This window comes from Parus major, chromosome 4 (genome assembly GCF_001522545.3).
Source record: "Parus major isolate Abel chromosome 4, Parus_major1.1, whole genome shotgun sequence".
Classification (NCBI taxonomy): domain Eukaryota; kingdom Metazoa; phylum Chordata; class Aves; order Passeriformes; family Paridae; genus Parus; species Parus major.
This window is the reverse complement of record NC_031771.1, coordinates 31,816,149-31,841,291: the sequence shown is the minus strand read 5'-3', so window position 1 is coordinate 31,841,291 and position 25,143 is coordinate 31,816,149. Positions and strand designations below refer to the sequence as shown.

General features: G+C 36.2%; 1 protein-coding gene across 3 annotated transcripts in view; it reads left to right on the top strand.

Moving 5' to 3' along the window:
• SH3RF1 (SH3 domain containing ring finger 1) overlaps positions 1-25,143 on the top strand; it is an 89,431-nt gene that overhangs the window by 50,776 nt on the left and 13,512 nt on the right. For all 3 annotated transcript variants that reach the window (XR_001520883.2, XR_001520880.2, XM_015623839.3), the window contains exons 3-11: positions 274-549; positions 1,277-1,372; positions 7,175-7,477; positions 8,318-8,428; positions 15,955-16,109; positions 18,476-18,646; positions 18,811-19,070; positions 22,228-22,586; positions 24,229-24,563. Coding sequence is in view for 1 of the 3 variants with exons in the window: in XM_015623839.3 (XP_015479325.1) it covers positions 274-549; positions 1,277-1,372; positions 7,175-7,477; positions 8,318-8,428; positions 15,955-16,109; positions 18,476-18,646; positions 18,811-19,070; positions 22,228-22,586; positions 24,229-24,563 (2,066 nt within the window). In the remaining 2 variants the exon portion in view is untranslated. The remainder of the gene's footprint in view (positions 1-273; positions 550-1,276; positions 1,373-7,174; positions 7,478-8,317; positions 8,429-15,954; positions 16,110-18,475; positions 18,647-18,810; positions 19,071-22,227; positions 22,587-24,228; positions 24,564-25,143) is intronic.

The following is a 25,143-nucleotide window of genomic DNA, read 5'->3' as shown; positions in this document are numbered from 1 at the left end:
ATTATGTTTTTCTGTGTTTCCTGTGTCTAGCAACTTTGTATGATAAAAAAATCACAATGAAACTTAGAGGGATCTTGAGACTGCAGAGTACTGAAGCTCTTCTCACTTGTGTGGGTAAAATCAGTAGAATCATTACAATAAAAGATGTATATAACTTTACTTTCCAATTTCACACTTAGTGGTTTCATTCATACTCTCCAAAAATACAATATAAATTCTATTTAGTAATGCTCATCTAATTCTAATTATCTTTATTATTTTTTTTTTCTTTAGGGTGTACCTCAGTTACCATGTGCCAAAGCATTGTATAACTACGAGGGAAAAGAACCTGGAGATCTTAAATTCAGTAAAGGAGACATCATCATTCTGCGCCGACAGGTGGATGAAAATTGGTATCATGGAGAAGTCAATGGCATCCATGGCTTTTTTCCTACCAATTTTGTTCAGATTATTAAACCTTTACCTCAACCTCCGCCTCAGTGCAAAGCACTTTATGATTTTGAAGTAAAAGACAAGGAAGCAGATAAAGACTGTTTACCATTTGCAAAGGTAAAAAGAGAATACAATTACTATTTTCTTCCAATAATTTCATTCACTTGGATAAGAAATAATACAACTGTTTTGTAGTCTTAACCTGCATTTCTTATTGGAGCTGCACACATTTGAAAAGGACAAGTAATTCTGCAGGTGTTTCTCCCATATTGATTAATTTTGCCTTCTCTTTCTAAATTACATATAATTTCTCTGATGTTTTATTTCTGAGAATGCTTTTTTTTTTGTCAATGCAGTAGTGATGCTCCTAATTTATTAGAAATAACCTATGTTGTGAATTAAAAACATTCCATCTTCTAAAGGAACACTCAAATTGCAGATGTGAAAGAAGTCATATCCCTAGTTCTTAAGCAGAAAAACAACATCCAGGGAAGGTTAGGTAATGAGTCAGTTGAGAAGGAAAATGGTTGTGGTTCTGTTGATTAATGCCAAGGAATGAGAGAGGGGCTGATGAGTAACATGGATTGAACATGACAGGAAGACTGGCACTAAGGTCAAAGTCAGATCACTGAGATGTGAGCAATTAGCTGAACTCTGACAAAATAGGAAAAAGAACAGCTTGAGCTGACTTCAAGCTCAAAAGCAGCATATTCCTCTTACAGTGTGCCTTCTCTGCGGTTCTTGTCCATGCCCTGTCTTCTCTGATTGCTCCTGTGTTATGGAGGAAAATTAAATGAGAAGTTAAATTAAAGCTGGGAGACATAATCACTGCATGTTCACACAGGATGATATTCTGACTGTAATTCGCCGCGTGGATGAAAACTGGGCAGAGGGAATGCTGGCTGACAAGATAGGAATATTTCCAATTTCATATGTTGAGGTGAGTAAAGCTGGGTCCTCAGTAAGGCTGTGCCCACTGTGTATTTAATTTTCTGAAAGGAAAAGTAATCGTACTGGTGATGATTCTAAAATAACCTGAGATATAAATAATCTTAGACTTAAAATTCTCTTTGGGAAAGTTAATGGCCTCACCAGTGATTTTCACTTAGCTATTTGATACCTATTTTTATTGAATGGAATTGAAATTAGTAGAATTTGAAGTAGTCGCTATGTTTTCTTGTTAATACTGGAGTCATGCAGTTAATCCAAACCACACTTAGCCAGAAAATTAAAGCAGTTAACAAGTCAGAGAAATAGTTAGCTCTGCACTGTCCCTAATATCTGCCTCTCAAAACTAAATTAGCACAACTAGGACATCAAAGGATATCGGTTGTTATTAAACAGGTAAAGGATTGGCTTTTTCATCGATAGAGCCATATATTAAACCTTCTGTATCTTCCTGCATTTCTTATATGTATTACAACAATTTACAGTAGGAGAAAGCATTTGAGAAAATTTCCCCTACCTTGTAAATTTTAAAAATTGACTGCTGTGTGTTTTATAAAGAAAGACATCAGCGATTAGGAACATGTATACAGCCATATTGATTATTCAAATTTGCATTACAGAAAGATACAAAGGTTTGGAATAGTGTTTGTCCTGTTCTGATAGGTATGCTGTGAATACTTATAAGATGCACTTCCCTGCACTGACAGTATTTTATTTAAAAAATGAGGAAGAATGATGAATGAAAACAGTATTTTCACATTATCTCTGGAATGAGAAATATGTACTTCAGGTCATACAAGAAATGTGTAACCATACTAAGAATCAAGTCAGGTTTTATTAATTCAGTCTCTGAATCCTATGATGAGATGGAAACTTCAGAAAACATTACTGCTTTCAACCAAAATTAATTATTTATAAAAGGGAATATATATATATTTATTTTTATAGCTTGATGTAAGGATCTGGTATACATGGGGATAGAAAATTTCACCTTACTGTAAAAACGAGACCAAAAAAGAGTTTCAACTTGCTCAGTGCAATTTTAGGCTTCAGTTTAAGAAGTTTTTGAAAGCCAATTTAACAATTTCTTGCCCTTGGGTATTCTTTCCTAGCTTCTTGCAATTAACTGCCCCTTCAATCCAGCCAGTAAAGCTTTTTGTAGTGCTTTTTCCAAACTAAATTACTTAGCCTTGTTAGAAAAAGCCCTTTCCTAGGGCTGCCACCTGAGCTATTTAGCTAACAACTACATTCCTATCACTACAATAGTTGCAAAAAAGGAGAAATAGCCTTGAAAAATATATCAAAATCACAAAATGTATTTCTGTTAATGTTTTTAGACTGATTATATCAACTAAGAAAATGTATTTTCAGTTAACCCTTTTAGAAAAGGCATCAACACATAAGACAGTACACATTCTCAAATCTCCACTAAAGTGGAATGGAAGGTCTAGAATGATAAATTATGCCTTAAGAGTTATTTAAAATCAGATAGGTGGGTTTTTTCAGTAGATACTAAACTAAATGGACGCTGTGGTGGAGGGCAGTGAGATGTGCATTTTGAATTTTGAAATGCCTGGTTTCTGAGAGTATATAACTATTGTTCTGAAAAATATACAGACAGCTGATAAAAACAAGTATAGAAAACCATTCTTACCTGTTTTATGAAAGAATGAAGATGAGAAGTAATTAATATTTTTGGGAGATTTTTATATGGTAGCTTTCATAGTGTCCCCCAGTTCTGTAATCATTGCCTATTTTTAGGGAATTCTGTTATAATGACAGACATATCTTTTACCTTCTGTATGTTAGTCCACAAAATTTCGTTTAAAATTGTGTATCACTAGCTCCATTTACCAGAGGTTTTCTGAATTCTTTAACTATAAAATGGGCATAGTATGTGATGTTTATTCTGTAGTATAGGTGTAATGACTGTGATATTTCTTGTACACTGAGGATAAAATTTTAGATAATGTTGAAGTCCATGAAAATCTCTGATTGTATTTGAGGACAAATTCTGCCCTTTTATGATTCAATGTTCACTACTCTGATCTTTTATTTTCTATCTTTCACTTATTAAATTTGTGGTAATAATAAAAGTAAGACTGAACACATTTTAAGAGAAATTTTAAAAGTGATTCTATTCAGTCTGATAACACAGTTATCTCTGTTCCAAAAAGAAAGATTATTCATAACTAAACAGATATGATAATTTTTCTGCATAGATTACAGTTCTGGGTACAATATACATTTCTTAGATGTCAAATTGGATCTTTTGACCTAGTTTAACACTTTATAAACAAAAAAAAATGCCCAGAATAGAATAAAAATCAGGGAAAAGGAATCACTCTTCAGTCAAATTGTCAATAGAAAATAATGCCAGCTTTTGTTTACTTTTGTGTGAGTAAAGAACACCTGAATTAGTTTGTAAAATAAGCGTAGCAGTGCACAACTCTAAGAGACCTTGCAGTCATGGTAATTCGTGCAGATGGACTAAAGCTGTGTGCTGGCCACAGCTGTGCTGCGGCACCGAGATGTGGCTCAGCCAGCTACCTCTGTCCTGTCATGTTTGGAAAATTCTTCCATTTCCTGGACTTTGGTGGGAAAGGGAATTGGATTTCAGGCTGTGTGTTACAGGAAAAATTTTCTTGAATGAGAAAAAAAAGAACAAGTGAATGTAAAGATTAAAGTAAACAAGCGTCAATGAAAATGTCTGTTAAGGAAAACAACAGATGTAGGAACTGCAGGCCTAGATACATGGGTATTTGTTGCAGAAAGGAATGCTAGATTGAAACACTTTGTAGCATGATTTGAGTTCAGTCCCTTGGTGACTTTGAATGTCAGCTTGCCATTTCATTGGAGAATGCATGCAGGTTCTTAATTTATCTTCTCAAGGAAGAGAAGTAAACTGTAGTCTGCAAAATATTCTGCAGCTGTTGCTGTCCTCAGGTTACTTCAAAGAGGAGGCCAGTAATCAGTTCTCTTCCAGATTCATGCAACTGTTATTTACTTCTCTGCACAAAAAAACACACAAAAAATATAATATATTTATATTTGAATCAGTCTTGAATTGATCCCATGGGCAAGCCTTAACTTTTCCCTACTAGGTTGTTCATTGTATAGAGTAATCAGATTCTGCAGGCATTGATAGCTTCTGGAGGTAAACAAATATAATTAGGTGTAACAGGTACTTTGGGATGCTGTTAGCAAAGTGGCTTTTGGTTTTGCTTTTCATTCTTCTGTGATCCCATAACTTCTCTGATTGTGTACTTCTTTGCAAATAAAGATGTTTATTACATAAGAATAGAATCAGTTGCAGCCATGGAATACCTAGATTATCAGAAAGGACATGAAGAATTTCAATCTGAGTTGAAAAAAATAGTATCTGCAAAATAGATAAAATTATTAGACTTTGAAAAGCCTGCATGTTTGTCATGATGACAAATAAGACCCTGACAAGCTGAACAGCAGACTAGGCTTTTTTTTGGTCTCATTTTCTACTTTCATATCCTTCAGCCTCACATCACTGTTTTGTAACAAAATAATGTTTTCACTGGTCTGTTTAAAGTATGTTTGATCTAAATTTAAAATTCAATAAACATCTAAATAATGGGCTTCATTAGAGAAAACAGTATGTTTATATCCTCTATTATACACATGTAATACAACACTATTTTGACCCGTATGATCCATCTCGAGTATTAGCAGGAAGGAAAATCTAGCATTCACCTTTTTTGTAGAATTGTTTACTGCTATGAGATTGGCTTCTCCTGTCCTTTCTTCTTACAACATAGATGGAGAGGGACTTTCTACAAGAGTATGTAGTGTCAGAACAGCGGGGAATTGACTCAAACTGGAAGAAGATAGGTTATGATTAGATATCAGGAAGAAAATCTTTACTGTGAGGGTGATGAGGCACTGGAACAGGGTTCCCAGGGAGGTTGTGAATGCCCCATCCCTGGAAGTGTTCAAAACCAGGTTGGATGGGACTCTGAGCAATCTGGTCAAGTGGGAGGCATCCCTGTCTGTGGCAGACGGGTTGGAACTTGATGATCTTGAAGGTCCCTTCCAACCCAAATGATTCTGTGATTTCAGTTCTCTTCAGTTGCCTTCTAAAGGACCAACAATAGGAAAAAATTCTATATTCTCAACTTCATATCCTGTTTCAAATCCCCCATTATGCCCCTCCTCTAATGCAGTACGTTCCATATAGTTCTTTCTCTTCTGTAGAAGGTTTTTATATCAACTCCTCATTGTTCCAGTAGTTCTGGTTTTGAACTTCATCTTTTTTTCTCCATATGCATGAAATTTCCTTCCAGAGGATATCTTTCAAATATCACTTGCTAACCTCCTCTATATTAAAAAAAAACAACTTTATTCTTTTACACTACTTTATATATCTATAACTATAGATACTTACTTATGTTCAGAATTTAAGCCGGTCTTTTGTGAGAACTGCATTTAAATCTGTGCTGATGTTATCATGATTAATGATTTTCTGTTTGTCTAGTAAAGTTTTGATGGGGAAAACTTTAAAACTTTACATGAGCATAGTAGGTATCTCAAGACTTGCACGAAAATGGTAAAATAAATAGAAGAAATAATATGCTGAAGAATAGAAGTAGTAATTCCACAGTGACTAATTTCATTCTTTCATCCTGATGTCCTTCAGAAAAGATCTTTCCTTTCTTCCTAATCAGCCACACTTTTCAAGTAACAGTATTCATATTTAGTGGTACATGGTTCAGAAAACTAGTGCTGGTGTTATTTCAGCTCATGATTACATGAGAGCTCTGACATTATTATTTCTAATAGTGCTAAAGGGTTTTGGAAAAGTGTAGAGGGTTTGTTTGTTGGTTTCCTCTGCTCCTTCCCATCATAAAGGTGATATTTCATTGTAAGAGGAAAATGTATGGGATTCCTTATTTCTTCATTGGAAAGGAAGGATTTGTTTGCATTTAATGTAGTGCTGTCACAAATTAGCAGATAGAAAGTCTCATTGTGAGCAAAAATTCTTTAGCTAAGCTTAAAAAAAGAGAAAAAATGGCACAGAGATGGTGCCTCTACATTAGAAAGTTCAGAAGCTGAGAAGATATTTCCACAAAATTGCCCATATATATTTCTTTTCTCCTCATGCCATCTTATGCCAGTATAGGTGCCTGTTGCCAGGCAGTAGTACACTGATACAGCTGGATATTTAGTCTGTCCTACTGTGTTCTTAGACCTGCATTTAGGAACCCTGTGTTTTCACTGCTGGTAGTGTTAAAGATGTGCTACAAGTACCAAGGAACACTAGGAGGAATATCTTCAGGAGTCCGTATGCAAATGTGTGGGATTATGTCATACACAAAACAAAAAAATGGCTGAAAATGACGTAAACATCCAAGAAGTTTTGTAACAGATTTTTCTGATATGAGGTCAAAGGGGACCACTGTGTTTTAGTCTGACTCGTAGATGACACAGGCAGAAGTTGTTGCTGAATTAATCCATGTCTGGACTATGGCATTATGTCCTTCATTGACTGAAATTTTACCTCTGATGGGCAGTCCACACCAGCCCAACAGTTAAGTGTGTTGAGTTTGTAGTGAATGATTTGTCACTCTTTACTGACTGATTTGTAGAGTAGGTTGGTCTGCCACAGTTTTAAGTTGCATTGTTGAAATTATCGTATGAATAAAAGGAAAGTAAATGTTTTGTTAGGTTCAGATGACTTTTAAAATTTGAAAATATTAAAAATAAAAAATAAAATAAAATTAAGTATTTTTAAAAAATACTAACATGTCACTGGTTTTTGTAGTTTAACACAGCAGCCAAACAGTTGATAGAATTGGACAAGCCCTCAGGTTCTGCTGTTGACTCTGGAGAAGGTACCTCTGGGGCAGCCCACAACAATTCAACCCAAAAGCACACTGATGCTAAGAAAAACACCAAAAAACGACACTCTTTTACCTCCCTCACCATGTCCAACAAGGCTTCACAGTCTTCTCAGAATCGCCACTCCATGGAAATCAGTCCTCCTGTCCTCATCAGCTCCAGCAACCCAACGGCAGCAGCCCGCATAAGTGAGCTGACGGGACTGTCCTGTAGTGCCCCCTCTCAGGTAACTCACATGAAATCAGCCATAACTAAAAATGCTTCTGATCATGTTGTTAATTATATCTAATTAATATTAAATATACTCTTTCAAAAAACTAATCTTCCAACTTGAGCACATTTAATGAAAGTGTGTTCTAACATTTCTTATATAATGATAGCAAATAGTTTTGGTCTTGTAGGCTTTTTTTTTTCAGTTTTTGTATTCTTAAGTGCCATAAAGGTTTTTGTTAACTGTGGAAACTAGAAACTGGAATGATTGAATTTCTTGATTTCTTTTTTTCTAAATTGAATGTAATGATAAATATTAATAAAGTGCATGTTATAAAAGTAAAGCATTCAACTTGAAGATTACACAAATTACAGAAATGTAGCATATTATTCTGGTTGTGGTAAATAGAAATATTTATCTGACTTTATTGATTTGTTCAGTACTTTGTGAAAAATTGGCTGTTTCATATAGTGATTACAGTTTGGGTAAGGAGAGAGCAATGGAGCCCAAGAGTTGGTGATGTTTTACCTGAGCTCATAAAAATGCTTTATTTGCACATCTTTGGGATCTGACAGCCTTTTATGGAGGGAAAAAAAGAAAAAGGAAAACTGGTTAAAAGTATGTTTCATGTAGCTGGTTCAATGTATCTCCAAAGACTGGGAAATGTCAATGTGGGAAAAAAAAGTGGGCTGTGTGATCCAACACTGTTTGTGTATCTACCTAAAAGTTAGGTCTAGTTGAAGGTTACAAGGTGTAGAATACTGGTGATTTTGGTCATGAAGCTTACAGCTCTGTCAAAGGAGCTCTTACTAAACTACACAGAACTGACCCTGCTGGGCTTTTTCTCTCTCCCAGGTTCATATTGGCACTACAGGGCTGATTGTGACTCCACCCCCCAGCAGCCCAGTCACAACCGGGCCTTCCTTCACCTTCCCTTCAGAAGTTACCTACCAAGCTGCTCTTGGTGTAAGTACTGCTTAAGAAAACTCAGCCTTACAATTTTTCTTTGGTCTTGTACAGTGATTTTTTTTTCTCAAGTTCCCATATGCTGATTTGAAATTATGGTTTTATGGGAATTGTGCCTATATTATAGACAATGGTAGGATTTAACTATAGCAAAAGCCCTATTGCTACAGTCTTGTTGTGCATATCCATTTCTCCAGCTTTTCCTCTGGAAAAATTACAGTAATTTCTCTGTAGTAAAAACAAGAAGCACACTTCCTTCCAGATCTTTCTTTTAAGCATGAGTAGAAAAGAGATTATGCTGGGGGGAAAGTTTGGGGAAGCAAGCAGGTTCTTAAAAAAACATCAGCTTGGGACCACAGCTGCCAGGTGTTTGTCATACTTAAGATTTTCAAGATTATCTGAAATAAGCTTCAAAGGTGTGCTGTCTCTTCATTAAATAAGGTGATTTTAGTTGTGTGTACACCTGTGGCAGATGAAGAACGTGTCTATCATGTTGAAGTTAGGTTCTTGGAGATCAGTAGGAAAACATGTAGCAAATGGCCGGCTTTTAAAGGAAGCATTGCAATGCTGTTTCCTTTGAACAAATAAAATTACATTTTCTTCAAAAAGTGCAGGATTTCTTTCCAAAATCTGGAATTCTTTAGATTCTTATTCTTATGTTAGAAAAACTGTGGAATGTCATATATCATACTGTTCTCATCAGAGCCTTACTGCAATAAAGATTGCAGATACCAGTTTTCAGAGATCTCTAATGGATATTAATGAGACTTTATTTAAATCATAGGAGTTCTTGAAATTAAGTTCTTTCAGTCTAAAATTGTGACCTTAATTGTTAAGGGGTGGGGCACCGTTGAATCTTCAATTACATCAAAAAACCAACAAAACAACCCAAACAAAAAACCCTGAGACTTGACCTTGTTTAGGTGTCTATCCTTGCAGTCTTTAAACCAAGTAAAATATGATGAATAGCCTTGCTGCTAAATGGGTCTAGTTTTTTTTTCAGCTTTTGGAATTTGCATCACTTCTACATATTTGTCTGCAAAATTTAGGGCAGAATTGTCTGTCTTCTGGTATCCACTTTCTGTTGCTTATAAAAATACTTAGGTGTGGCTTGGTTGCATTTTGATAGCTTTCTTTGGAACTCTTAAGTTACAGTTTTCAGTCCTTTAAATTATGATGCTGTTGTTTTCTGAATTATCTCCAGTACTTCCTTTTGGCACAGTACATACATAGTGACACATGCCAGAAGTGGGTGCAATACTGCACAGTCCTTTTCAGTGAAGAAGATATTGCTAGTATAACCCTTTTACCTTTTTAACCTGATTCTTATATCTTGAAAATTTGCCTGCATGTAGCATAAAGTTTATGTTTAGCTGAATATCAACCCTAATGCCACAATTTTTCATCCTTTGTGATGCAGTAATTGCTTTCATCCAAGTAAATGTATTTCATGTTCTTTGCTCTTCAGACAGGTGACTTTTTTATTGACAGTTATATTGACCACGTGCTTTTGCCCTGCATTACTGAGTAAGGCAGATTGAGCTGTAGCAATGCTTTGTCTTATTGTGGATAAATTGTTGACTCCTTCAATCTGTGGATTATCTGTATAATCCTACTGTTGAATGAATGCTAATCTGGAAACAGTCAATAATCTCATTATATTTAGATTTGTATTTTAATGTCACAGAGCAGATGAGTTTAGAAGGGCCTCTTGAGGTTGTCTAGTCTGACCTCCTGCTCAAGCAAGGCTGCCTACAGCCAGTTGCCCAGGATTGTGTCCAAATAGCTTTTGACTATCTCCAAGGATGAAGACTTCACAACCTCTCTGGGCAACATATGTACATTGTGGGCTCTTGTTTGACTTGATACCCACCAGGAAGGGCCCTCAGGTCATTTTTTGCTTATGAGATGTACATCCTATACTATAAACAATTAGCTGCTTATATAGTAATCCATTTAGTCTTTTATATTTCTTTCATCCTATCCTTCAGAAAATACCTGTCAGAACTGAGCAAACAGAATCACCTTAGGTGCTGAGTCTAGCTAACATATATGCTGCAAACAATGAGTAATTTATTTAATTTATGAGATACACAAGTTTTGGAGAGGATTGAGCAGACAGTATTCAATGCATAATTTCAGAATTTCAGAAGTTCTATCAGAAGCTGCTTTTTTTTTTGGCTCCCAATAACAAACACTTCTGTTTGTTATTAGGGAATCAGTTGTTCTTTATTTGGTGCCAGCATGGAAAAATACTTTCGTTTGGTGCTGGTGCAGTCATTAAACCACCTCAGGTGCTTTAGTTGCTTAAGCTTGTTCAAAGGTGATCTCACCATGGGTATTCACAGGAATTAAATTGCAGTGCTAAATGCAGCATGGAGAGAAACTCCTGCTGTATGATTGTCCTGTATCTTGGGGTGCTACTTTCTCTTTGTGATAACCATGTTCCTGCTTATGTTTCCAATTAGGCACATAATTCCTGTTGAGAACCTCAATTATTCTCTGCCACCCTCTTTAAAAGTCAATAGCCTTCTGTACATAATGTTCTATTTCTCCTTGACTTCTTTTCAGCATGACTAAAACGCAAGCTGGCAGCTCTGGCTAGAGTCAGGTTATTCCTGTGTTCTTTTACGGTAGATGATACCAGATGATACGCAGTTTGTAAAGTCACAGTCTGTGAGGTGTATCTTCTACTTACACTTTTCCTCTTGCTTCATCAACTCTTGTTTTCATTTTAGATATGTGCAAAATAGTCCTGACCAGTCAAGAGATAAAGTGATGCTCTTGTTTCTCTAGATGTTTTCCTTCTGGAAATATCCTTCCTGACATTCTGAGCATTAATTTTAAGCTGTGGAGCAATTGTGATTGTATGTTTAATACAATAGAAGTGGTTGGCTTGGGTCCTTTTGCTCTTGTATTTTGTTGATTATGTAAGTAGAAATTCCTGTATTTCTCTAAGTTTCTCCCTTTAGCTTTCTTTCTTGATTTCTGAATACTAAGCAACTGACAAGGAAATTGGATGGGAACAGGATGCATTTCTCTTTAGCATGAAGGTAGTTTATTTGATGTCCTTCCTATCAGTCGTCTTGGTGTTTATAACATTATTGAAAGTAACAGTTCTTTGAAAGCAAGAAGTACACTTCTTTTATATAATGCTAAACTCAGATTTAGGGAGAAAAAAGAAATCTGAGAGGATGAGCATGATTACCCATCAGTGGAAAAGAATATATTCCTTTACAGTGATTCTGAATTTATTCATCTTTGTTACATTTATCTGTCCTGAATCTCAAAGCAAGGAAAAGCTAGTGTTATATCTCCTGTAAGAGATAAGATGGCATTTTTATTGTCAACAGGAGATATTTTGAGCTCTTCTGCTGTCTACCAAGTTTCTCTAAGACAGTTGGGATTAATTCCTAGCCCAAGGGAGTCTGTGATTCTTTTATCTGTGTATACGTATAAGATTGCATTTTAATTTTTTATGTTGCTCTCGTGGTTCAAAAATTCCAATTGTATTAATTTTATTATGTCCATAATAATGTTTTGTAGATGCTGTTTGGCACCCAATATTGTATGAAGTAAATAATTTACAAAGTTTCAGCCAAAATTGACACAAATAAGCTTCAGGAGTGAGAGTGCTCTTGTCAAATGACCATATATGCTCTCTACTGCTTGTATCATTTAAACAAATTTTAATTTTCATCCAGAAAACTTGTGATAATTTATTTCAAAATTTTGCTTTGGTTCAGCAGTTCTTCAGACAACAGCATTTATTCTTGCCTTGTGTTTTGATGTTTGATTCTTTGAAATTGAAGAAGCTATGAACTGAGACAGACTTCTCACAACTGGAGAGTTTTTGCTTTTGGCTGTGATATTATCTCTTACACTGTTCTTTGGGACTTCCAACCACAGCTTTACCCTTAATTGGGGCATTAATTGGTCTGTTTATCTTGGCCATTTCTTATCTGGCATTTTTGAACCTTGTAGATGTTTTGTATATTTAAATTTCTTCGCAAAATATAAATAACAGATGTCAAGCTCAGTAGATGTTGGGTGAAAATATGTACATGCAATTATGTAAGGTTCATTCACTTGGAAGGCAATTCTTGGATGTAATTTATAAGGTAGTTATCTACTGGAGGAGATCTAGTTGCCATAGATTTTAGTGAAAAATAATCTTAAACTATGTGATTTGAACCATGATATGGGAAAAACAAATGAAATATACCACAGTAAAGTTAGAACCTAAAACTATCTAGCAATAAGAGATAACTTATATTCCTTTCAGTCTGCTTTTACAGTCTCTTGAGAAGTGAAAAGTGTTTTGGATTGCAATCGACCTAGATGTCCATATCGGTGCTTTTACAGATTGGAAATGTTGACTTTGAAATGGCATCTTAGTGTGTGCACTTAACTAGCAGAAATAGATGGTCTATATTTGGATGGTTTGCATTCACTTACATGCAGAATGTTTCAAAAAGTAAAAAATACCTAATTTTTCTGGTCTTATTCTCTCGTACATGCACAAAAAGAGAAATTGCTCTTTATGTTGAAGAATATAAGGTAGTTTGAATTATTATTAATGAGGCACAAGCTGTGAGGGTTATATAATACACCAATGACATTTAGCTCTTTTATGTAGTTCCAGCATAAGTTCAATAGTGTAAGTCAGGAAGTTTTAATAAGAACTGCCCTAATTTTAATCAACCAAAATTCAAATCAACTTTTGCTGTGAAGAGGAAGCAGCTGGAAGAAACAATGAGGTTTTGTGTGAGAGACCTGTTTTTGATAAGGTATAGTTTAGAAATTTTGTTAAACATAAGCCTTAATTTGTTAGCCCTCAGGGAATTTTGCAAGCCATATATTTTTTCCTAGACATTGTGGGAGTGAAGACTGTTAATGAATGTTCTTTTCCACTGCTGTGCCTTTTATTATTCTTTGAGTGAGGTGATTACTGATCTTCAATTAACTGATATGGGAATGCAGCCTAATTATATTTAAGTTTAGTAATATTCATGTGTTTCTAGACCATAAGTATAGATATTTTTTGAAGTTGTAACATACATTAATTATCAAATTATGTAATTTTTCATCATCCAATTTAAAGAATTTATCACTTATTTGCTGTTTTATATGCTCGAAATACGCTTGGTGTTTGAAAAGTAATTGCAGAAACATTCAGTTTTTCCCTCTCACCTATGTAAAATACTCTTAATTATGGCTGAGCATATTTTATTGAATCACATGTGGTTTGTGTATATTCTTTCACGGAATGTTGACTATGGGAACCATCAAAACTAGCACGTGCCCTGGAGGTAGGTGTGTTTCTCAACAGCTAGAAAAATAGTTACATGCCAGAAAACTTCATGAAAACTTGGCTACTGATCAAATTGGCAAATTATCTATTTTCTTGAAAATAGATAATTTGGATCTATTTTACCGAGTTTTAGCAGTGCAGGCTCTGGAGTCTTAGTCCTCTAATGTCTATCAAGTAGTTTATTTACATTTCTTGGTACTTGCCAAGTCTTTGGGAGTTTAATTGGTCTGTGGCTCACTGCTGGTCTCATTACCATACTGATAGACATGGAGAGGGGAGCAGAACCTGAAAAAAGCAGAGTAAAATAGAGCTGTGAAGGTGCCTTTATTGCAGCTAAAGCTTCAGTATATATTACTTTTTCAAATGAATAAAATGCAATGTACAGCATCTTTAGAGACGCAGGGAGTATGGAACCATGACAACCCTGATATTGTGCATGAGTAGGTTTAATTTCAAAGAAGTACAACTAACCGTCTCCTAATGCGGATTTACTAGTTCTACCATATATAAAGAAATTTAGATGCCTAAAAAATAAATTTTAATAGTTATTCTGTTGATAGGTTGCATTCAGCTTGGATTCAGTTAAGACATTTGTTGAATGTCTGACTGGGAGGGACAAATAACTTCAGCTGTAAAAGAGCTGAACGAGAAATGTTGGTATTTCAGTGTGAATTATATGGATACTTCAAAAAATTGTTGGGTAGAATATGAAGCAAACACAATTGCCATTTTTGTAAAAAACTATTACTATCAAAGCTCTTAGTGATGTTTTTCCAACAGGTCATTTCTGTTTAGTGTTGGATACAGAAGGCCTATTTGGTCTTAAGAACATGTTAATGTATGACCAGAAAAAGAGTTTCAAATAAATAGGAATATTCACGATATATAATGCAATTTATATATTTAACCATATATATATAACCAATATATATATTTAAGCATAGCTAAGCATAACAATTTTGACTGAAACACTGTAAGAGTTGATCAGTTTTCTCTAGATTTGGAAGTCTTTAATTATGCAGTACTTTACTGTGACTTGGCAGTGTAAAACTAGTTTGGAGAGCTGTCTTTTTATTAACATTTTCACCAAATGCAGCGAAGTAATAATCACATAGTGTAGAACTAAATCTCAGTTTCAATACAGCTTTTTGTTTAGAAAAACAGAAAAAAAAAGGCAAAACCCTTTAGGAGTGAAGTATTTGAGGGGAATTAAAATTACTTTCAATTACATATTTTCCAAACTGATAATGTAATGCTGTGCATTTATATGCTGGTGTATTGAAGTGCCAGGAATTACTTCAGGATATTTTGTTAATTAATATTCTAGTTCTGTGAGTTTTTAAAAGATTCTGTTTGAAATTAATTCAGTTTCACTTTTTCAAAGGTGGGAGGTTTTTATTACTCTTTTTATGTGTGTTGTAACACAAATAGTTATTTTTGGAAGGGGGGAAGGAAAAGCTCTCCTTTTGTGAGTGCCTTTTCCCAGGAGTGTCAGTACACAGGGTCCTGAAGAATTGTCTGAGGCCTTATGGAGCAGAAGGTAACAATTGCTCCATTGATTCTCGAAAGGCACAGAGGTCTGTAGGCAGGACCCCCATTATGATCTGTGGTGCCTTTTTACTGGGGTATTTGTTAAAGATTACCAATCTTGATAATACTGAATTTCAAAAGCTAACTCTTTAAACTAGAAGAATAGGAGAAAGAGGTAACAATAGCTCAGTGACTATGGTCTCATATTGTGCTTGCTTTTGTAACCCTTACATCAAAAGAAAATTTCCCCCAGAAGGGGTGCTTCTGGGTGCACTGCAGATGAATTGTATATTATGTTTCAGCTTCAGGTTACAAAAACAATCACATTATGAAGTAGTCAGCAGCAGGATGCAAAATCTGCCTCCTGGAAGGGTTCTGAATTTTTGTCAAGCCCTATCCTAGACATGTTATAACTAGAAACAGCGCTTTCCATTTTTCCTGTGCTGAGAAATTGCTTGTCACTTGCTTAATTAGCTGCCAAAACTTCAAGATTTTAAATGGAAAAAAAGAGAAAGACAAAGCTAACTCTCCAGTTATATTGTAACAGTAGGTAAAGCAATGCTGGACTCAGTTGCTTTTTTCCACTTCCTTAGACTATGATGCTTTTTTTTTTTCTCAGCTGATTGAACTTATCAAACAATATTAATCATCTGTTGCTATTTTTTTTGTTCTTAAAAATCAGAGTATGAATCCCCCACTTCCGCCACCACCTCTCTTGTCTGCTGCAATCATTGCATCGGCCACTTCTGGACCTCAGTCTACAAGTGTCATACAAAGGTCTGCATCAGGATCAACTGATCAAGGTGCACATTTACGACAACAAACTCGTCCAAGTGTGTAAGTATAATTAAAACTTTTCTCCAGTCAGAAAAATGGAACGGGATCACTAACTTCACCTGTATGTTTAGCACAGCAGCTGGCTCTGTTCTGCTGGAATTGCCAAAAAGCCAAGCATGCAACTTAGAACAAAAGCATGCAGAAGGGTGATGTCCCCAAACAGGCTCCATGCTGAGCATTGTTTGTGTCTTACATAAATATAATCAGCTGTTGCTGTGCATAGAAAGAGCTCACTTCAAAAATATAAAGTATTTATCATGCAGAAGATGAATGAATCCTTACGTTAGCACTGAATACTGGATAACTCAAAAGTGTGATTTCACTGGAGTGAATTTATTCAATGTTTTCCATTATGTATGGTATGAAAAGGCTATTCTCATATGGAATAACTTATGCCAAAACACAGAAAATGCTGTATTTAATTTAGACTGTTAAACATCTTACTGTCAGACTACTTGTGTCAGTTGCAATTGAAATTTGACTGAAGATTCTACAGTGCACTTAATTAGTGGGTGGCAATTCAGAATGAAGGCAGAAAGCTGCTAGTTAGCATTATGTCTTCACACTTGTAATACAAGCAAACGTGCGTCATTCCTTTCAGGTGAAAATATTTGGTGTATTAACATGTGTTGCTAGCAACATCTTTCTTCTTGAAAACTTCTTTGTGTGCAGCTTGGGGAATAAGAATGATAAAAGAAAATGTAAAATTCAGGAGATGCTGAACCATCTAATGGGACATGTTTGAATAAGGACTGCTCTGGTGTTGTCCTTATTGTCCTCCCACTCCAAAAAAGCACCCTTCTTGTATTGCAGGTGCATCTGGATTTGGGCTGTTTCTTGGTGTCAGGCATTTTAACATTGGTTCTTATGGATTATTGCACCTAATGCAGTTAATCAAGTTCCCATCTCATTTACTCTCATCCTCCATATACAAAGGGTTGCTCTGTATGAGGATATAAATGAAATTTGGAATAAATTAACTAAAGGGAAAGTTAATGAACATCAATGAAAGCAGATCAATTGCTTTTCCATAGGGCTTCAGTGCGTGGCTTTGTAGATCACTGCTATATCATGTACTGGTGAAGCCTTCAGCTGCCAGTCTGTACCACATGTTGCCTTTAAAGTGTATTTTTTGCTTGCTTTGGGTACCTATATTGCTTTTAAAGGATTTTTGTAGATATTGCAAAGTTTCTTGGGTGGACAGCAAGGATTAAAAATGCAATGCAGAAAGGAGAAGCATGCAGTTAATGCTATTACTGTGCATAAGAGACAATTTTGATGAAAGAATGTTTTCTAAAGCCATTTTTTTGCCCCTGGGGTTACAAGGGGAGTGGGAAAGACTAGCACTGCAAGCAACTGTGGATCCTTTTTCATAGAAGGGGATAGTCTACCAAGCTGCTTATTTGGCTGCCTCTTATGAAAAGTATATTTTAGAGAAAACAGGATTTTTTGGAATGGTATTTTCCACAGGCCTGGGTCAATTATATATATATATATATATATATATATATATATATATATATGTATAGTTCAAATGTTTTTTTCAGGTTCAAATGTGTCAGAAAATAGAACACAGTAATGATTAAAACTTATTATTAGAAAGAAACAGTTTATAGTAATAGAGAACTGTGCAGTCCTATTTGAAAATTTCCCTAGAAACATTCCAAGATGCAACTACAGGAACTTCAGCTTTTTTTAACTTTTTTTTCCAATAATTTTTTATAAAGAAAAAATGCAAATATTTCTGAACTCTCAAATTGATTTCAAATGCACTGTATTATGCTTTAGTGTTGCTTAGAAAACATAAAAAGAAATAAACTTTACCAGCAAGTTAACTGCTAACCACCTTACCCAAAGACTTAAATTTCTAGTAGCACATCTTTTTCTTTGCACTGAAGTCTGCACTGGAGCTTCCAGTTTTGCAGTTTGAAATGTGGTGTGATATTCACTCCCAGCTAACAGAACTTCTCCATTCTCCCCAACTCTCCAAATAAAAAAGAAATTGATGTGTCACAAAGTGTAAGAGATATGAGAAGCAGGTGTAGGGAAAGAAAGATGGGATATGCTGAGATGTGTAGTTGATGAACACCTACTTAAGTAAGATGTCTAATTTCATTAAGAAAATGGACAGTCCTGTTACAAGTTTTTTGCATTCCATTAAAGTGTTCTTCAGAAGATATTTTTCTCATTATTTCCCCTGAATATTACCATAACTTCTGGTTTAATATTGTGATGGTATGATGGATTATCACAGCCATTTCTACCATGCCTTCTGATCTCTGACTGAACTCTCTGTGCCAGAAAACACAAGTGATGTCTTGAACTGCTTTAGTTGTTTCACTTGCATCTCTTTTCCTGTCTTTTAGGTATATTGCTATCTACCCCTACACTCCTCGAAAAGAAGATGAACTGGAACTGCGGAAAGGAGAAATGTTCCTAGTATTTGAACGCTGCCAAGATGGCTGGTTCAAGGGAACTTCCATGCATACGAGCAAGATTGGTGTTTTTCCTGGAAATTATGTGGCTCCAGTTACAAGGTGCAGTATTATACAAATGTCTAAATAGTTTAGCTAGCTTCAAATCCAAAATTATTCCGCTCTCGTACTAAATGCTAAAATTGCATAATAGAAGACCTGTGGGTTTTAGAAACTTGCTATTTTTTTTTCAGTTGTGTTTTATTGTTTGCTTTAAATTTTGGCAGGACGGGGACAAGTGCATCACAAACAAAAGTTCCCATGTCTAATGCTGGCCAAACAGGACGAGTGGTGACTATGGTCAGCCCTTCCACTGCTAGTGGAACATCCCAGAAGCTCCAGGGGAATGGTGTGGCAGTCAGCTCCAGCACAGTTCCCACAGCAGTTGTTTCTGCAGCACATATCCAAACCAGTCCACAAACCAAGGTCCTAATGCATGTGACGGGACAAATGACAGTCAACCAGGCTCGAAATGCAGTTAGAACAGGTAAAAAAACTCCAAAACTTGTTACATGTGGTAGGCAAACTGTAGACTCCATCTTGAGAAATGACTGGCGTGAGGGTCTATGCAAGTACATGCTGAGGTTTTTTAAAGTTTTTCTTAATGTCATTGTTTAGAGTTGAATGTTTTCTGAAATAAGTCTGAGTTGTTAGATCTTTTATTATTCTTCTCTAAGCAACTGTGTGTACGTACATACTCCCACTATAGGGAATTTATATGCAAGTACTTCAGGTGGAATTTCTCTTTTTTTTCTTTTTGTTGTTCCAGCAGTATCTGGGATGGGGACATTCTTTGAGCTTTCCCACTCATATGCAATTCATATAGTAATAAAAATGATAAGAACATCTGAGTCATAGCTTATTTTTTGTGTGTTAACTGCATAAGAGCTACAGATTGCTCTAATTTAGCATTCACTTTTAAATTATCTTCTAACATCTTTGAATACCTTTAGTGTTCCTTTTCAGGTCTCTGGCTCAGGGCTGGTCCTTAGGCATTCCAGTTTGTTCTCTAACCTTGACTGCAACTTCTTTCAGCTCTGACTCTGAAACACTAAGACTGTACTGGCTTTAAGATCCATATGATCTATGTAATAAAACTCTGTGTTGCTGAAAGGTGTCATTTACTGTCTGGGGCAGGCCACATCATAGTGAAACATGCCTTCTTGTTTTTAAATGCAGATCCAAAAAGATTGATAGTGGTGTTTTCAAAAGTTTTTGTTTACCAAATCCATGCTCTCCTCTGTGGATTTGCCAGGCTAAAAAAATACCACACAACTGGAGCTGCATCTGTTCTAGTTGCTTCAAGGGCCTCAAAAGAAAAAGAAAAAAAGGAAAACTCCCATTTCAGACTATCCAAATGTTCCAGCTTCCAGCCTTGAATTTAGGGTCTGTGATCTCCTGACTGAGAGTCATGACACAAGAGGTTTTTTTTAATCAAAGGATTCTTATTGGCAGAGCAAAAGAGAAAGCAAAAAATGATAATGGTATGCTCTGTTATCCCCATAAGAAGGGTTATTTCTTACAGTTTCAAGATCCATGGATTAGCCCACTTTTCAGAGTCATGCATCTCCTAAAACATCCTGTGCATGTTCAGATGTCAGCACCAGGTTTGCTTTTGAAGGTAGGATGTGTCTTTAGTTTTTATTTCCTAAATTGGCCCCATCTTCCACCAGTCTGATCTGAAGCTGGAGCAGGTGTGTTAGTCCTCTCTAACAACTTTATTCTTTGCCTTTAAATAAAAATAACCAGATGCTGCTGGCAACTGGTAAGAGAAACTAAGCAAAGCATCTGTACTTTCTTGCCTCTTAGGCGCAGGTGGTTTCTACTCTAAACCCTTATTTTGAGCTGCCTAGGAGCTTGCAAGTGACAACACAAAGGAGAAAGCTCCTGTGGACTCCAGAGGCCTTTCTGTCCCTAAATCTCTGCACTACTGTCAAGATGAATAAGCTTTTACACTTCCATTCAGCTGACAAATGTGACAACATACTTCCCACTGACTTTTCAGGTCCAAAATGAAAAATTCAAAGGGGGTGAACTCTCATCACAGAGAACTTAACATTGAATTTTGCAAAGGCGTGCTGTTAGTCACAAATACAGATCTGTCCCTTTTAAGGACCAGAGCACTGAAGCAATAATGGCTGCTTTATGTTTTACAGAGAACTTCGTAGTAAACATCTGAAACATGATCCTCTTGAGCTTTCCTTAGCACATTTGCTGAGTGTTAATCTTTGGGTGAGGCTTCACAGGTTAGTGCAGGGCTTCAGCTTCAGTTTAGCTCAGGGCTTCAAGGACCATTCTTCAAATTATCTCAGTGAGACATTGTTTGACATCACCTTTGGTGAGGAAGTATGCTTCCTTTGATTGGAAGGACCTATAAAGAAAACATACATTCTACCTATTTCATTAAAGGATAATCTGCATGAAGATAGGGCGACTTGAAGCATTTTTCCTATCAATTCCATCAGCAATAAGAAAACAAAACCAGAAGGCTCTTTCATGCTTGTCATACATAAATTGTATGTGAGTATAGACATATCTTGGAAGAACAGCAGCTATTTCTAGGAAAACTGATGTTGTCTCATGAGCAAAGCCAGCATTAATATTTTTTGACCAGAAAAAATCTTGCTACAATCTCCTTATCTTTCTTTTGAATTGCTCATGCTACTGAAGAGTTGGGATGGAGTTGCTACAGCAGAAGAAGTTATAAAAAAATTAGACATAGCATATAAGTGATAGATAGAAAGTTTCAAAGTATTTGAAGGTTATACAGCACTGGAGTGCAACATTTTGCCTCATATTGTTCAGTTAAGGTGTCTGCATTTCATACCACCCAGTGGTGTAGAGATGCCCAAGCTGTAGAAATGATCTAACAGCATATATATGATTGACCATATAACTTTAACAGCAGTGTTACTTCTTGGAAAGCATAAGTCAGTTCATGCAGATTTCTGTGCTGTGCAGCTTTACACTGCAACCCAGGTTAATATACTCAGCCCTGTGCTATTCTCCAGCTTCCAGTGTAGATGTTCCTTGTATTCACAGGGGTATGAGTAAATGCACTTGCTATATTTGAACATCCCAAGAGACAACAGCTTACGTTTTTCAGAGAAAGTGTTCATAGCAGTAATTGCCACTGTGCTTATTGTTTGAAAGACCTGTGAAATCTGTTGTGGATTTTGTGAATAGTTTAGGGAAACAATCTAATTATATTTTTAGCAGCTTCTATTAGGTGTGTTTCTTTCTACTTTCCTTTATATATCCTGACAACTACACATCATATTAAAAGGAGAAAACAAGTTCCAGGCAGTATTTAGCTAGCTCTTAGGTACTAAAGTATAATCTTCACTTTGCATCTGTCTGTGAAGCATTTGACTTAGCAGCTTGGATTTCTCCACAACAGAGAAGTTGCAGTGCTGTTATTCTGCTGTTGCATACTGGTGCAAATAGAGTAGCATATGCAACTGCTTTATTCAGGTGAAATAGATTTGGTGGTGTGTATCATGTCGTTATAGTAGTTTAAATGGAAGTTTTAAAGGTAAGAAGAAAAGTTGTTATGATTGATTAGCTGTAACACAGTAACTGTACCTCACTTTGTGTGTCTTGTGAAAAAAGGTGAACTCTCACATTTCATTCTTTTATTCTAGTTGCCTCACATAGTCAAGAAAGACCTACAGCAGCAGTCACGCCCATACAAGCACAAAGTCCAACATGCCTTATTCCTGCAGCTGTGATCATTCCCCACCACTCTGTTGCCTCCCAGCAGCTCCAGCCCCAGCTTCCAAATAGTGCTGCTTATGTCACGGCTGTGAATGTGAACCGCTCAACCGTCCCACTGGCATGTACAGCAGCTTCTTTGAATTCTCCTAACATTGCTGCTTCATCTCTGGAGGGAGATATCAGTGGAAAGACTGCAAACACTCACCCTGGAGCTCCTGCATCTCCAGAGAGTGCTTTAACAGCTGGTGGAAATGCTGCTGTCAGTAAAACAGACAAGGATGGCAAGGTGGGTAGAGAATAAAACCATTCCCTTGAATTCTCCTATTTTCATCACACAATCTTTTAAGAGATTAAACACAACATAAAAAAGCCACATGAAGTTGCAGGAATGTAAAAATTTCAGTCTAACAAAAATTAAATTAAAATCAGAATTCTTTTAGGTTACCTTTCTTATTAAGCAGGCACACTGAGATATTATGAAAAACACATTACCAGCAATGTTTATTGGACAAAGGAAGAATGCACATAACCATATTTTTAAATGCAGGACAGCAGAGTCTCTAATGATTCTGCTTTCCTTCCTTCTATTTGAAGTATTTCCCATGTGTGTAAACTCATTCTCACTGTTCACCAAGCCGTGTGATTATATTGTTGCCAGAAAAATTCTTCAAGCTTTGTAATTGATTTTGTTTTACAGTTGTGATGTAGCTAGAAAATTTTTTTCTCCTTGTGACAAGTATCTTTACATCTCAAATGTTTTAGACTTAACCTTATTATTCTTCAGCCACATGTACTCCTTAGTGAAGTTTATGAAGATTTTTATCTTAAACTGTAATGTCAGCCACTTTTTAGTTATTTTTCTGTTGATAATTGTTGAATGGATGTGTCCAGAACTTTATTTTAAAATTACTTTAGCCATAGACATTGAAATCAGACTGAGGTGCCCTTAGAGAAAACTTATTTGTAGTTTAAGGTGAGTGATGCTAATACATGTGGATTGTTTTAATTTTTCTGATATTCTCTTTATCTTTGGCATTTGCTAGATAGCAGATTTTTGCTGAAATAGCTCTAAGGTATTGGAGACTTGGAAAAAGGACTGAGGATTTTTATTCACTAAATCCACTACATCCCAGGCTATCAAAAAAAAAAATTCTCATTGCTCATGCTTTTCTCTGTCTATGGTTAAATATTATTTTTGTCTCCAGGGCTTAAAATCTGGCACCTCTCATAAGCACTAAATTCACTCAGTCAAAGGGCTGGTAAGAAGATCACCACCACACCCCTTAAAAAAAAAATAAGACAAGAAACACAAAAGCTACTTAAATAATTTTCTTCAGGGTAGGTAAGAGTCTTCAGGTATTCTTGTCTGGACAAGCAAAAAGAATGTTTACAATCCTCCCCTTTAGCAGAGCAGCAAAACACAATGCATTCCCCTCAGGGCAAATTTTTGTTAAATCATGAAGGTCTTCCATTACTAAAGGAGGATAAATAAAAGAAACTTACCTTAACAGCAGCTTCCAGAGCAGAGTTTTCTCCCTGCTTGGTTTGAAGTGACTCTGTCTTCCTAGAAATGTCCATGTTAATGAAATATTTTACTTCTTAGATTCCTGTTGTGAGTATCTTAAATCCTCACACCTTTTTCTAAGACAACCTTTTGGGACAGAGCTATTTCATTTTGAATTACACTTTAACCTAACACAGTGAAGGGACTTAGCTAGTTTATGATCTAAATTACTTGCTGTTTTTCTCTTTAGAATATTAATAATTTTCTTTTTCTTTTATAATTTTCATCATTATCTTTCTAATATCAAGTATGTCCTCATAATTTACTGAGTCTTCTCTAAGCACGATGTCATCTATCAGAAGGAAGCATTCAACTCTTTATGGGAGAGTTTTGTTCTAAAATGGGGCACTGCTTTTGTTTACAGAAAGAAAAAAAAGGTTTGCTTAAACTACTTTCTGGAGCATCCACTAAGCGCAAGCCTCGACTGTCACCTCCAGCATCGCCCACCCTGGAGGCTGAGCAGGCCGCGGCAGAGTTGACCCTGCAAGGCGCCGTGGGGCCGGAGCTGCCGTCAGCAGGCGCTCACAGCAAACCCGGCTCCTGCGCCACTGACGCCGAGGCCTCTGGGCTGGCACAGGAGACACAGCATCGGAAAGGCAGTTCCCTGGATCCCTCTGTCCCAGTAGCCCCACCGCCTCGGCAGCCTTGCTCGTCACTGGGGCCGGTCCTCAATGAATCCAGGCCTCTTGTGTGTGAAAGGTAAATTATCCTACACAGCTAGACTTGGGCAAACCGGGAAAAAATCCTTGCTCCGACAGCTGAAGTGTATGTTAGAGCTGCTTCAAAATGCGGAGATTTTATAGCAAGATGAAACTTACCTTTTAACAATTCTTTACTTATCAAACAATACTCTTGTTTATATTTGTTTACGTTTCATGTTACTTTAAACCTTTTGAATGAATAGACACTCAAATATGATGATCACAGGTTTGGTATGAGAACTGAGGTAGACAAAAGAGGCCTCCTGTTTTTCAAAGCAGAAGCACCTTATATTCTTACAAGTATCAGGTTAGTCCTGCTTATTAGCAGTTTATAACTGCCAACCTAAATATATGGTGACTGAGACCTGTATCTATCTATGTGTAGGCTTATTAATATTTTATTTCTTTATCTTTTGCAAAGATACTTTTTACTGCCTGAATGTCCCATGGCTGTGCATCCACACAGGCTCTAGGGTGGCCTGTGTGCTCTGACAAGTGAGTCTGAGAAACATACATTTGTCTGGACTCTGAGTGACAGGCAGTTCCTTAAATGCTCTGTGACTTTTGTGTCCACCTTT